At 34.2% G+C, this 14,667-nt stretch overlaps 2 protein-coding genes across 18 annotated transcripts in view; one reads left to right on the top strand and one right to left on the bottom strand.

Moving 5' to 3' along the window:
• The window catches only part of IRAG2 (inositol 1,4,5-triphosphate receptor associated 2), a 46,465-nt gene extending 40,392 nt beyond the window's left edge, over nt 1-6,073 (top strand). For 3 of the 5 annotated variants that reach the window (XM_039882476.1, XM_039882475.1, XM_039882479.1), the window contains 2 exons: nt 1,344-1,451; nt 2,330-6,073. In XM_039882476.1, coding sequence (XP_039738410.1) covers nt 1,344-1,451; nt 2,330-2,573 — 352 coding nt within the window. In that variant the 3' untranslated portion in view covers nt 2,574-6,073. The remainder of the gene's footprint in view (nt 1-1,343; nt 1,452-2,329) is intronic. The other 2 variants (XM_039882478.1, XM_039882477.1) reach the window with 1 other exon arrangement.
• DNAI7 (dynein axonemal intermediate chain 7) overlaps nt 2,183-14,667 on the bottom strand; it is a 58,365-nt gene continuing 45,880 nt past the window's right edge. For 12 of the 13 annotated variants that reach the window (XM_039882462.1, XM_039882464.1, XM_039882463.1 and 9 more), the window contains 6 exons: nt 13,125-13,285; nt 10,528-10,684; nt 6,907-7,121; nt 5,679-5,846; nt 4,086-4,199; nt 2,183-3,317 (listed from right to left, as the gene is read on the bottom strand). In XM_039882462.1, the coding sequence (XP_039738396.1) occupies nt 3,039-3,317; nt 4,086-4,199; nt 5,679-5,846; nt 6,907-7,121; nt 10,528-10,684; nt 13,125-13,285 (1,094 nt within the window). In that variant the 3' untranslated portion in view covers nt 2,183-3,038. The remainder of the gene's footprint in view (nt 3,318-4,085; nt 4,200-5,678; nt 5,847-6,906; nt 7,122-10,527; nt 10,685-13,124; nt 13,286-14,667) is intronic. The other variant, XM_039882466.1, reaches the window with a different exon arrangement.

Below are 14,667 nucleotides of genomic sequence, written 5' to 3'. Positions count from 1 at the left end.
AGGTGCCCGGCCTCATGGGGGAAGGGTCAATAAAGAGCCATAGAAGTAAAATGTCCATCTACTTAGAATTTAAAACAATACATGAATTAGATATATAACAGACGTATATATAAAACATATAGGCATATAAGTAATATATGTGTATTATATATATCTTCCCTTTAAAGAAATGGAGAAGAAACATAAAACTCTATATTCCTATCTTTTTATCTAGTAAATTAAATTAAATACACTTCTATATCAAAAAAGAGATTAAGAAGGAGGGACATGAAGAAATGCTGCCTCTAAATCGTTGGGTGCCATTGGACAAATTGCTTAACCTTACTTGGTCTCAGTTTTCTTATCTATAGTGATCTTAATGAATTGATTTTATGTTCATGTTATGCATGTTCACTAAGTGCCTACTATGTGATAGACACTACACTCAATTCTAAGGGATATAAAGATAAGTAAGAAAGGCATAGTACTTACCTTTAAAGTTTGTTGTGGTGTGCGTGTGTGTGAGCGCGCGCGCTTAGTTAATCCTAGGAGCCTGTTACATGTGATGAAAACAGAGTTAACATAATATTTTCTCATCTAGAGTAGGAAAAAAATCAAGTTTCCTTTAAAAGATTATATTATTTGCTTTTTGTTAGTATGGTATGATTTTTACTGAGAAATCTGTGTAAACAAAAGACTGAAACCTTGAAAATCTTACAAGAATGAAGCTAATTCTGGCTTTGGGGTCTTCTTTCTTTTTGAAAACTAAACTAAATCTACCACATACATTCCCTGTATGTGCTTGAAAAAAAAAAAAACCACTCGCTTTGAGACATAGTTCCTTTTGTGAGGGCATTATGAGCTTGAGATATCAAAATTCAAATCCAGCTAGAAACCCATCAGTGAACATAATGATGAAACTAGTTTTGTTCATGCAAGGAAATCCCTCTTTAGATAATATTTTATTTAAAATATAGTCAACGCGATTACTATTTGCCAGATCACTGAATACTAGTTTATTTTAACTAGCTTTATACTATTTTCATAAACGGTTTTAAAATTAAGATTTTTAGAGAAATAATACTGATGTTACTCCAATTTAGTATTGATCGAAAAACCTAAAGAATAAAATCACCTGCTAATATAAATTATTAAACACATGAGGTAGAAAAATAATAAAACAAAATGGTTAAATATATAAATTCGGTGATTTGACTTTTAGAATTAGATATTTATCAAAGCTTTCTAAAGCAAAACATATTCATAAGCATCTTTTTTAATACAGTAAAATTTAGGAATTTTTTATAATTATAGCACATTATCTTTAGTTTTGAGTATTTAAAAAAAAAAATACTTTTTTACAGAACTAAAGATGACTCAGAACCACCTGGAGAAGAAATCGTAGAAAGGACAAGAAAGCCAAGTCTTTCTGAAAAGAGAAATAATCCATCAAAATGGGATGTCTCTTCTGTGTAAGTTGTCCACTTGCTAAATTATACCATTTTGGGCGAATGGGGGAAGGTAAGACAGGGTTAATGGTATTACTCTTTCTTAAATCATTTTACTGAAAGACCTGTCAAATTGTTCAATTTAAGATGAATAACAAACTTCTTATGGTCTATAGGGGTTATCCCTGAACCCAGTTACAACGAGCAGAATTCGGTGTCAGGAACCCGGCCCTGAAGCCGGATGGCCTAGGCTCAGCTTGCAGCTTTCTAACTAGCTGTGTGACCTGGGTACCAATTTCTTCATCTATAAAATAGGCACGATAATAGTGCCTGTGTCATTGTTTTGCTGTCACGATTAAATTAATTAGCTTGTGTAAACAGTGTTTAGTATACAATGCCTAGCCCAGAGTTACCTATTTTCAAAGACTTAAATGATGCCGTAATATTTTTTTTGCGTGTTTCTAAAAGAGTTTAAATTTCAGTACAGCAAAAGTCTAGGGTATGGTGAGAAAGAAGTGACATGTTTATATATACATATATATGTACATACACATATTTCTTCTTCTACCCAATAAATATTTTTGTTTTCACCATAGGAACATGTTGCCTTACCTGACTGAAAGAATGAGATAAGTACTCATATGTACTTGTTAGGAGTTATTCCAAATAACATAATTTTGAGATTCTCACCATAACATTTCTTTAATTCTAAAAACTATAAGAGGGGGGAGCAGACTGTGGCCAACACCAAGACAGTAGATCACATTGTTTAGTTTATTACAAAGCAGTATTGGTGGTACATACGGCAGATCGATGACTTGATTGGTGTCATTGGCAAAAGGAGTGTTTCTAATAACAGATTACTGTGATTACCAAATTCTGAATTTGTGTTTTCCTTATAGTTGTGACACAGTAGCTTCCTGGGCAACAAATCTCAAGACTTCCGTCAGAAAGGCTAATAAGGCACTCTGGTTTTCTGTTGCATTAATTGTACTGTTTGCAGCTTTGATGAGCTTCCTCACAGGCCGATTTTTCCAAAAGTCTGTGGATGCCGCTCCAACACAGGATGGAGACTCCTGGATGTCTCTAGAACATATCTTATGGCCATTTACCAGACTCCAACACAATGGGCCACCGCCAGTGTGACTGCAGCACCTCCTGACGTGTGTATCTTGATTTTTAAAGTTTCAGTATCCAAACTGTGTAAATTAGTAACTTTTAGCTAGAAAAATTATAGCCTGGAGCCAGAGGTTCTCAGAATGAGTGTAAGATATTTTAAATTCCTTCTTTTTGTGATTATCTCCCTAACTAAAATACTATGGGGAAGAAGCCTGCCTATGATCTTTTAAAGGTGATATTATATGTTGTTTGTTAAAATTTATTGAAATAAAGAATGATTAAATCGTCATACAGTGAAAATTAAACGTCTCAGTAGGCCTGTATTCACAGGGAAAAACCCCACATTTAAAAAAATTTGAGTATAAAATGCTGATTGGATCATTTTAATAGCCTACTTGAAATATATTCACTTGTTACATTTTATTGAAGAAGTACCTGATTTTTCTCCAAATTGCTCGATTCTCCATACTGAGCAAAAGTTATCAGTGGGGGTTAAGAATAGCTAAATAATCTAATTGAGAGTAGCATATGGCATACAGAATTAATAAACTGGCAGTTGGAGCTCCTAATTTTCTCCATTGCTTCCTTAGAAGCAAAATCCTTAACCATGTGATATAAAGTAGAATGAAACTCAGTTTCTTCTTTAAGGGCTTCAGAGAATGTTTCACTGTATTCATCAATCTTGAGCCTTTGTGCTCTATCACCACTAAACATTAAAAGGGTCCAATCAGGATTCTGAATAGGTTCTTCTTTAGCAAGGTGTTCCATCACCTTAAGAAAATCAGAGAAATCTGTTAATAGTTCCTCTTTTATCAGGTATTTCAGCAGTAAAGTATTATTTGAAGGGCTCAACTCAGTCCCCAAAATTATTACTATTAGAAAAAATATTCTTAATGTCCTATTTTTTAAATCATGAAACTTTATACTTTGGTGTTTATGGAGCTTATCAAAATGTATTAATTCATTCAACAAATATTTATTGAGTAGCTATAATGTACTCAATACTGTTCTAGGTGCTGGGGATATAAAACAAAAACAACTAAACTTTAGTAAATAACTAACGACCACAACAATAAAACCCTGTTCTTAAGGAGCTTATATTCTAGTGGGAGAAACACAACAAACAAGATTAATAAATATGATGGCTCATTGATGCTAAAACATTCATCAGTCAGCTTTTAGAATTTGATAAGATACCTTCTTTATCAGGTAAGTAGTAAATGTGCCAGAAAGTTAAACTGGAAGCCTCACCTCAGAGTTTGTGAATCGCATATTCTCGTTAAAGGCTTCCATTTGTTCTTGGCTTGAGTCACCGTAAAGAGATGTAAGGACTCTAGCCTGATACCAAGAGTATTTGGTACCATAATAGTTTAGTTTTATATCTTCAAACAAAATAAAAAAAAGTTTTAAAACTCCATTTTAAATGTTAAAAATTTTCACCTTTTTTAAGAGGAGAAGCCATGGTCTACAGTCATTTAGCTTTTGATTACCTTTTCTTTTGGAGGACAAAGTAGTTTTGTGGGTTTCTGCATACTATACCTTGAGGACAACTTTTTTAGAATCACAATGTGCATTCCACCTGCTCCAACCAAATGCAAAAGCAGAACTTAGCAGGGCCATTTGTCGGCAAGCTTTCATTTCTACCAAAGGAACCTGTCAATATAAAAACAAATAGAATTGATCACAGAGCCTCTTAACAAGTCTCCTTTCCATCCTCAGCTTCCTACAGTCTGTTCTCCACACAGAAAGAGGCATTTAAAATGTAAGATTATATGACTCCTCTTTCAAAACAGAGCTATGGCTTTCCTTTTCTCTCAGAATAGAATCCAGTGATCTACAAGGCCTGCATGATCTGACATTCCCTCACATGCACCCCATTATCTGTCTGACCTTGTCCTCTCCCTGTGCTCTCCCAGTTCCACGTACTTGGCCACTTTGCTGTTCTTTCAGTCTTCAAACACACCAGGCCACTCAGCCTAGAAGCTGCTTCCTGAGATGTCCACTTGGCTAAATTCTCCAACTTCACATTTTGCTCAAATCTTACCTTCTCATTGAGCCCCCCTTGACCAATACCTTAATTGATATTGTATGCTGCCCTAACCCCAGTATTTCTGTTCTACCTTTTATTTTTTCTTTAGTACTTTGTCTACCTCTTGACATAGGAGATAATTTTTATGTTTATTGCTTATTTCTGCCTCCCTCTACTAAGATATAAGCTCCACAAGGGCAGGGACTTTTGTTTATTCACTAATATATCCTAAGCATCTAGAACACAGGTGTTCAGAAAAAGAAATTTTTGAATATTCTGAAAAGATGAATAGTGCACTACAGTCAGCATTTACAGAGTAGCCAGGAATTTGAGTCACTAAAACTGAGGTTTTTTTCCTACACATATATGTATACACTGTTATGGATATGATTATTCTCAGATGTTCTATGTCTACCTATATTGTCATTTTCTGGTGTATTATAAACTTGTTCTTGAGTATAGAACTCTTTGGCCTAAAAGACCTTTCATGATTAGAAGCTACTTTGTCTTCATATGTCATAAATATTTACCGAACATCTATATTCTAGGAATATGATAGGTGCTAGAAGAATCAAAGCCGATTAAGAAACACTCCCCACCCTCAAGCATCTCATTTAACTAAAGACCTATGAGGAACACAAAGCACTATGCTGACAGGGAGGCTTTGCCAAAAAAGAGGAGGAAGTGAGTTTTGTATATACAGTGGTCCTTGCTTGTATGTGTTTGATTTCACCTGACTTATGTTTGGGAAACTGCTGAGTCATTTACTCTTTTAAGCAATCTTATATATATCCAGTCTGGAAGAAGAAAGAAAATATACAACATGCAAAGTTGCTCCGATTGCTTTTGCACTAAACCAACCAGCCTTGGATGTGCTCCATTTGTCAATATGAAGATCATACTACAGGCTTGCTTTCTTGGAGATGGTTATTAAACTTGAGAGAACCCTGAATTTCTGGTCTTTCCATGTATTCCTTTTTAACTATAATCTTGTATAAGCGAATATAGAAAACCCATGATGTATCTTAAGATTTATATAAAAGTTAGCACCTGCTAGAATTCTGAATGTCCATTACATTAAATTTGGAAAGACTCATTCTTACCTTATGGTTTATAACAACATAAAAATGAGAGTGTCCAGTAGGGAAGATATTCAGTCCAGCTTCTTTCAAAGCAATAATGAAAGAAATAGGATTCATCCATTTTCCTTCCAAAACAGAGGGATGCTTTTTGTCATCTAGTTTTATTGAAGCTAACATGCAGAGGTCTTCCTAGTTTCAATAAGAAAATGAAGCTTTTATATGAGTAAGTTAAAAAATTATTACTTCATTATCATTCTGGTTCCAGCCTTTAAGTTTATACCCCTTTTAAAAATCCTGTATCATTTTATACTAAAAAGAATGCAGGACAGATATGTTCTGCCACAGTCTCTGTGTTACCTTAAGCAGTTTATCAACTCTTTTGAGGCTTTATCGCAACAATAAAGGAATTGACTAAAGGATCTTGCAGGTCTCCTATTTTGTAAGTTATGATCTAAGAATACTGCATATGTTCATACTGAATCATAATAGTTATTTGATAGCAATTGTTGAAACTTAAGGAGCAGAATTTTTTACACATACAAGATTTAACATAATAATGTAAAACTGTTATCCAGTTTTAAAGTTAGCAAAGTTTGATGATATTCTAGTCTTCCTATCACATTCATAAGGAATTTCAGGCTATCTCTTAAAATAATTTTACATATATTTTATATGTCATAAAATTCACATTTCAAGTACATAATCCAATAATTTTTCTTAACTGAGTTTTGCAACTAACACCATAAATCAGTTTTAGAATAGTTTCATCTCCTCTACCGCAGTAAGGTCCTTCATGCCAATTCACAGTTAATCCCTGTTCCCACCCTCTGACTTAGGCAACCAACCACTAATCTACTTTTTGTCTAAATTTCAAGCGATGTAATTTTTGACTGATGAGCAATATGAGGCTCATTCAGAGGAACCTCAGAGGGGATTTCAAATGGCTGGGTGATGAAGATCAGAAAGCCTCTAGAGAGTGGGTCAAAAGGTCTCATATTACAACCAGGCTTGTAGCTACATTAATTCTATTCCTAGTAACTTAGGGTATAAATTTGTGCCTCACTTTTTACATGTTATTTCCTATCCAATTAATATTTAATTTAGAAATTACAGCTCAAGGTATATATTAAATATATTTATAAATATGTAAATCAGTATATAAATCATCAGTAATTGATTGCTTTGACAAATTCTCACAGTCATCAAAGAGCTTTACTCTTGGATATGACTTGTTATAACAGTGATTTACCTTAATTTGTATTTGAATCTCAGTAAACACTGTGATCACAGTCAAAAGTACTTTATTCACATCAAGTGGTCTTAGTTCCCATGATTGGTATGGCATGTTAATATGAGTATCTTGAATCAAGGTAACAGGGCCAAAAGTTTCCAGATTGAATGTTATAAGTCTTTCTCTTGATTTGTAAGATACATTGCTGATGCCATCAGTTTTCCAATGTTTACCTTTAATGATAATAAAGTGACATTAGTTTCATTTTTTTCTATACAAAAATAAGATAAATGAAACCAGCCATGACTGCAATATAATATGAATTGATCTTTTACATTTAAAACTGAATCTCGACAAAAAGCCAGCTTTACTGAATGTTTCTTCCTGTCTACAGGATCAAGTCCAAACTACTTGGCACGCTGTGTAAGACTTTTGACTGAAGCTTTGACTCACACTGCTGGCTTGTCCCTTACTACTTCTCACACCTGTTTTCAGTCACACCTTTTTTCCCCTTCCCCAACAACCTTATACCTCTGAACATGCAGTTCTTTCTTCCTATTCTTCCTTAATCTTTTAGAGAACATCTCCATCTTTTTAAGAACAACTTCAAAATTCACCTGTCTTAAATATACAATTAAATTATTTTAAGTAAATTTACCCCGTTGTGCAACCATCACCACAATCCAGTTTTAGAACATTATTAGCCCCCTGATAAGTTCCCTCATGTCCACCTATAGTCAATTCCCATTACCACCTCCAGCCCCAGGCAGCCATTAATATATTTCCTGTCTCTACAGATTTGCTTTCCTGGACTTTTTATATAAATACTATCGCATAATAGGTGGTCTCTGTGTCTCTTACAACTGAATAATAAAACATAACCAAATTTAAAAATGAGCAAAAGATGTGAATAAACACTTCACCAAAGACGATATATGATAGGATAGTAAATACATAAAAAAGATACTCAACATTATTGGTCATTATGGAAACAAATTAAAACCACAAAACACTTCACACCTACTAGTATAGCTATAATCAAACACACAGATAGTAATGAATGTTGGCGAGGATGTAGAGAAATGGAAACCATATATTGCTGGCAGACATGTAAACTGGTACTGCTACTTTGAAAAACAATTTCGTAGTTTCTCAAAAGTTAAATATAAGTTTACCATTCAACTCAGCAATTCTGCTCCTCGGTATTCACCCAAGAGAAATGAAAACATGCATACATAAAAATGTCCATGTGAATGATCTCTCTGTCTCTGAAGGCCTGTTCGAAATTTCATCCTATAAGAAGCCTCTGTTAACTTCCTGATTGACCCAGTCACAGTTCTTCTCTATATCACTTTTATCAATAATAGCACCTTATACACTATACTATGTTTTTCTAAATCTGCCTCTCTTGTAACTTTGAAAACTCACAGAGGAAAGAACCTATTTATCTACTTATTGTTTAGCATATTTGTGGAACAAATGAATGAATCCTTTTCCTAGAATGCCCTCTCAATTTCCAGTTTGCTTTCTCCTCACATGCAGGGGTCTGCTGACTATTTTTGACTCTTAAATTTGATATAACAAATACAATTATATTGACAAACTAAGTTATTTATAATTCCTCTTTGTTTTTACATTAACAAAATTATTTTAATATGTAAAAGTTAAGTATTGCCTTTAAAAAGATTCTTTAAATTTCTAGTAATTCCAGGCAAAAAGTTTCCCCATGGTTTTAAAAATTGGAGTTGTAAGCTGACTGATTACTGTGGTTGGAGTCAAATTTTACAAATTATATTTCCTTAAATTGTGTAGATAACTTACCTTGTCTAATTCTAATTTAGTGTGAATAATTTCTGCTGTGCTAAATATTAGGAACATTACCATTAAAGGAGAGAAAAAGAGAAACCTCTAAAGCAATGTGAAAAGAAGAAATTACCTAATTGTCCATTATATTTTATAGTTTAATGTATGTATTGATAGAAATATACTGTTTACAGTATAAAAACTATTTCTAGAATATAGACTATCTTGTAGATATGTCTACACAAGCAATAATGTGCAGTATTATAGCAATCATAAAAATGTTTACAAAATTTTCTGCCCCCATAACTAAATAAATAACTCAGTGTTTTAGTGATCTTAACTGTTCCCAATCTATCATCAGATATGTAAATCCTTTCACAAATAGATGGATGTAAAATAACTCACGTTAAAAACAAAGCTATACAGCTTTCATCTAGGATCCCAAACTGCATACATTAATTTACAAGACCAAGACCTTTCAAAAATTTAGCCAGCCAATGCAATATAGGTATTTGTTCATGATTAGTGAATCATTAATTTGTATTTCTTTTAGTATTTTTGATTTATTGAAACATTTAACATTTTGAATAAGCAATGGTTTCCTAAGGATCAACAATCAAAAGTAATAAAGAGGCATACAGTAGCTAGTTTTCCTCTTTCGGGTTTCCCATTTACTCACGTCCCATCCCCAATACTTGCTTTGCAATTTATAAATTATTAACATTAAAATAATCAAAATCTTCAAATGTAGTTGCAAAATAGACATTTAAAAGACAGTAACAAATGTCGGCAAAGATGTATAGAAATTGGAACCCTTGTGCATTGCTGGTAGAAATGTAAAATGATGCAGCCCCTGTGGAAAACAGTCTAGTAGTCATCCAAATGGATAAACAAAGTTACCACATAATCCAGTCATTCCACGCCTAAGTGTGTACCCAAGGGAACTGAAAACATAAGCCTCCCCAAAAACCTGTACATGAATGTTTATAGCAGCATTATTCATAATAGCCAAAAGGTAAAATAACTCAAATGTCCATCAGTTGATGAATAGTTAAACCAAATGTGACATGTTCATATAATGGAATATTAGCCATAAAAAGGAATGAAGTGCTGATCCATGCTATGACATGAGTGAACCTTGAAAACAGTATACTATGTGAAAGAAGCCAGGTATAAAATGTCACACAGATGATTATATGATTTTATTTATATGAAATGTCCAGAATAGGAAAATCTATAAAACAGGAAAGAGATTAGTAGTTGCCAGAGGCTGGGGGTGGGGGAGGAGACAATGAGAAGTGACTGCTAATAGACATGGGGTTTCTTTTGGGGGGGAGATAAATAGGTTCTGGTATTAGGTAGTGATCAATGCATGACTCTGAATATACTAAAAACCACTTTAAAGGGTGAATGTTATGGTATGTAAATTGTCTGAATAAAGCTACAAAAAAATAATCATTTTAATCCCAATCTGAATTATTTAGTCATCTCAGGACACAGTGGGCTTTTCACTTGTTTTTGATTTGCTATACTATCTTGATATTTTTGTTCATTTCTTTTTTTAAAAAAAGAATTATACAACCATAAAGTAATTCTTTAGAGATTATGGCAAATATAAACACTTGGAACTAGGAGTTATAAAATTCAATAAATTTTAAAATTCCAATCTTTATTCATTTTCATCGAGGGTAAATAAAACAGAGACCCTGGAATTGGCATAGAAATGTGTAAGATTAGAAACTTAGTTTCTACACTTATTTTCTGTTTTGATTCAAAGATATCTATTATACCTTTTGCACTACATCATTATCAAAGCTGGTTAAGGCATTGCTGTACCTTCAGCATCCCACCTTGCAACCATAGGGTTCTCAAAAAAGATCACATTCTCATGAACTTCAAGAATGACCTCTACTGGTGGGAAAGCATTTTCTGTTTCAAAGTCTTCTGTAGTTCCTGGAGGATATATGTATTTCTGTAATCCTTCTTTGAGTATCTATTAAAAGTGACCAAAACACCAAGTTAGAAGCTGACTGGTAATAGTTAAAGATGTAAACGTTGCTGGATAAGCTACACAGTTATTTTTAATAAACATTGAAGTGTCCCATATAACTATAGGCTAACAAAATGTCACAACAAAATTAACATAATGATTGAGGCGGAAAAAATCACTAAATTAAATGGAATTTCAGGACCCTGCCATGGGCCACATTCTATGTTGCAGCTTACTCATTTCTGCCAGCAAGCATACAAGGTATATATTTAACTGAGAAGATAACTGGGACTTAGATAAATCAAATAATTTGTCAAAGATTACAAAGTGACTTCAAGGAGGCATCAAAACTCAAACACAGAGCTACAGGAACCCCAAATTCCATGCTCTCATACTTTGGTTAGGGAGTATAAGAGAGAAGTATAAGCAACCTTTTTAGAAGTGTAGAAATGAATGGATGAAAGTAAAAATCATCACATTGTATACCGTAAACTTACACAATGTTATATGTCAATTACATCTCAGTAATGCTGGGAGGAAAAAAAAGTAAATCAAACCCACAGCAGGTTTCTCTGGGATAAGGGAGATCTGTCCATTATCTGAATGTAACAGAAGAAGGCTCTAGGGAAGAGAGAAGATTAAAAATATCAACAGTGTTACAAAATAGAAGAAAAAACTGGATGGAGAAAAATTCTAGATGAGGGAGGAAATTATGGAAAAGATACTTGAAAAAAAAGAGGAAGGCCTCTGTTGCAGGAGAGAAAAATAGGTATGACGGAAGAAGGACACTCTGGGCTCATGGAGAGCATGGTGTGGTGGTATTAGGACATTCTGACAAAATTCAAGAACATCTTTAGATGAATCTTTGAAAACCCTAGTTGAGGCTGTGACCTGTAAAGGGAGTTTTGAAGGCCTACCTTCACCAAAGGAATGTCTTTCTTGGACTCCACACTGTTCTTCAAGTATTCCCAATGTAGTGAAAGTTGATTCAAATAGATTCTTCGAAGAGTCTATAGACCAGATTATCTCCCCCAGGCTTGCTATAATAAATGCATTTTCATTTGTGGGGAGAAGGGAAAAGGAATGGCAATATCATCACCAATAGGGTAAAAATTAGTTTGGGAGGTTATGAAAAATTTTATTCTTTTAAGTATAAAGCACATACACAGATATACAGTATATCTGTGGTATTAAAATTTCATGGACGGGGAAGTTAGAAAAAAAAAAAGATTAAAAAAGCACCTCAGAGAAATGATAATGGGAGAGAAAAGTTGAGATATATTGCTCTAATACAAGAATGTACCAACATCCTAAATGGATGGGATCGTGAGTGGGAAGTACCTGGCGATCTTTGTACATGATGTGTTAGAAAAGAAAAAGAAGGAGAGGGAAAAAGGAAAGGAGGGAGAAAAGGACAGGAAAGCAAGAAGGAGGAAGAGGCTATAACAACATAACTGGGTATATTTAGGACACGAGCCAACATGAGGTGAGGTTAAACCAAGTCAATACTAGTGCAAACATTACTACTTATTGAAACAGGAATGAGGAACTCCTTGAAAGATGACTTGACGACTGCCATCATCGGTAAGTATCCTTACTACTCAAAGTGTGGTCTGTGCGTCAAGTGGCATTGGCATCACCTGGAATTGCGCTTCTTAATATGCATACGAATCACCTGAGGGTCTTGTTAAAATGCAGATTCAGTAGATCTGAGGCGAAGCCACAAATTACGCATCTATAATAAGTTCCCAGACGCTGCTGACGCTGCTGAGTCATGGACCAAATTTTATATATCAAGGATCCAGAACAATTGTTCTCAAACTTTAGCATTTTGCTGAAACACAGACAGCTGAGCCTCACACTTCCAGAATTTCTGATTCAATAAGACTGAGGTACGGCCCAAGAATTTACATTTCTAGAAAATTCCAAGGTGACGGCAGATAATGTTGATGCTTCTGATCAAGGGACTGCACGTTGGAAACTGCTAATCTAGACCGGAGTCCACAAATTATAGTCCCTGGAAAATCTGGCCCATCACCAGTTTCTGTAAATAAAGTTTAACTGGAACAGCCATGCCCACATTTGCATGTGGCTGTTTTAGTGTTACAATGGTGGGGTTAAAGAGTTGCAACAGAGCTGGTATGGCCTACAAAGCAGAAAATAGTTACCATCTGGCCCTTTACAGAAGAAGTTTCCAGTCTCTGATATAGACTCATTAAAGGCCAAATTGGCACAATCTAAACATAGTGCTATAGGTTTACAGTTAACATTCATGAATTCTAGTTTTAAAGTCTGTATTATTTTAGATGCCTTTCTTTTAGTATTGATTCAAATTTTATAAATCCAAGATGGTTCACAATTAGTTCATTAGATGTTAAAGCATTTGATGTAAAAGTGTGAGAAATTATTTTACTCAAAAATTTCGATTTAAGAATCAACCTACTTCCATAATCATCCAGCCCTTCACTGGTTTGCACTGTGGGGGAAGCTCCAAAATATCCAAGTGATACACTCCACCCAGCATTGTGAATTGGCATGTATCAACCTCATCATCTTCAAAGAAATATGGCTTTTCAGAAGTATTCTCAATCAGCAACAACTGTGCTAAAATTAATCAGATTAATTTAATTACTAAATAGATCATAGCATTTTTGTATTTTTTTAGAAGGGAAATGAAAGCTGGTACTGCTAAAGAAAGTTTTTATTCGGCTACTAAAACTTTTCAAAAAGTGGTTGATGCAAAACCCTTCACAAAGCTAACCTCTGCACTGGGAACAGACGTGTGTAATGGTAGGATGCAGAGGAGGGCTATATTTATATTTTATGTACTAGCATTTTAGGAATTTGTATATAATAAGCATATGTCATTATTGAAATAAAAACAAAAAATATATTTTATTGTAGGGAAGGAAAAATTTCCTTCTACCCTTCTGATCTCTTGTCTGAGAGTCTTGTAATAAAGGATTAACAAGAGAAAAACAGAAGTTTATTAACACATAGCCTCCTGTATACTTGGGAGAGCCCCGGGGAAAAATGAGTAATTCAAAGAGGTGGCCTAGAACTTCAGGTTATACAGCATTTTCAACAAAGAACAATAAATTTGTTGAAAAAGGACAGAGGAAAGCAGCTTAGGCTTCCAGAGGGGAGCATAAAGGCTAGTTAGAAAAGTTTGTTATGCAGACTCCTCTGGTGCCCTCTCCAGGCTGATAGGGACTAAAGCTGTCTGTGAGGCAAGGAGAGACACCTTTGAAAATCTGTGTTCTACTTTTAGGAAAAAAGAAGGGCAGGGAGCTTTTCTTGCATCTGTATCTTTTCAATTGCTTACAGCTCAAAATAATCCTCATGCCAAAGAGGCATATTTGGGGGTGGTATATTCTGCTGCCCTTCAACCTAAAAGATCCAAAAAAAATGGTTTAACACAAAATCTGATAATTGCTAAATTAATTTTTTTAAAATTGGACATTACGGGGCTAAATATCTGAAATGGTAAAAAAAAAAAAAAATTTGGTTCATATAGGAAATTAAAGCTAATTTTTTTTTTTCAACAAAAATAGGCCCAGCTCATAGAAAAACAGGAATGGGGGCATGAAAGTGAAGAAACTGGATTGGATAATCTCTTGTGTTTTTAAATTTTATGGGGAAATTCTATGATCCCATAATTCACAATGCACAATCAGGGGACTATCTGAAGTCACAGCACTGGGACTATTCCTACCTTTCACCAGTTATTTCAATATAGTGTAATGGATAAGAAATGGAAACCAGACCACTTACAGGTCCCACCCTTATTAGCTGTATGACCTTATGCAAAATATGCTAATTAACATCCCTACTCTCAGTTCCTTCCTCTACAAAATGGTTATAATAATAGTATCTTATACTACTTGGGGGAGTTATGATTTCATGCATATAAAGAGCTCAGAATTCGTGCCAGACACTGTAAAAACTCAGGAACTGTTAGCCTTATTATTTATTATTATGATTTT

Source organism: Pteropus medius, unplaced genomic scaffold, assembly GCF_902729225.1.
Source record: "Pteropus medius unplaced genomic scaffold, Ma_sr-lr_union100, whole genome shotgun sequence".
NCBI lineage: Eukaryota > Metazoa > Chordata > Mammalia > Chiroptera > Pteropodidae > Pteropus > Pteropus medius.
The sequence above is the reverse complement of the archived record's forward strand: the minus strand, read 5'-3'. Positions and strand labels throughout refer to the sequence as shown.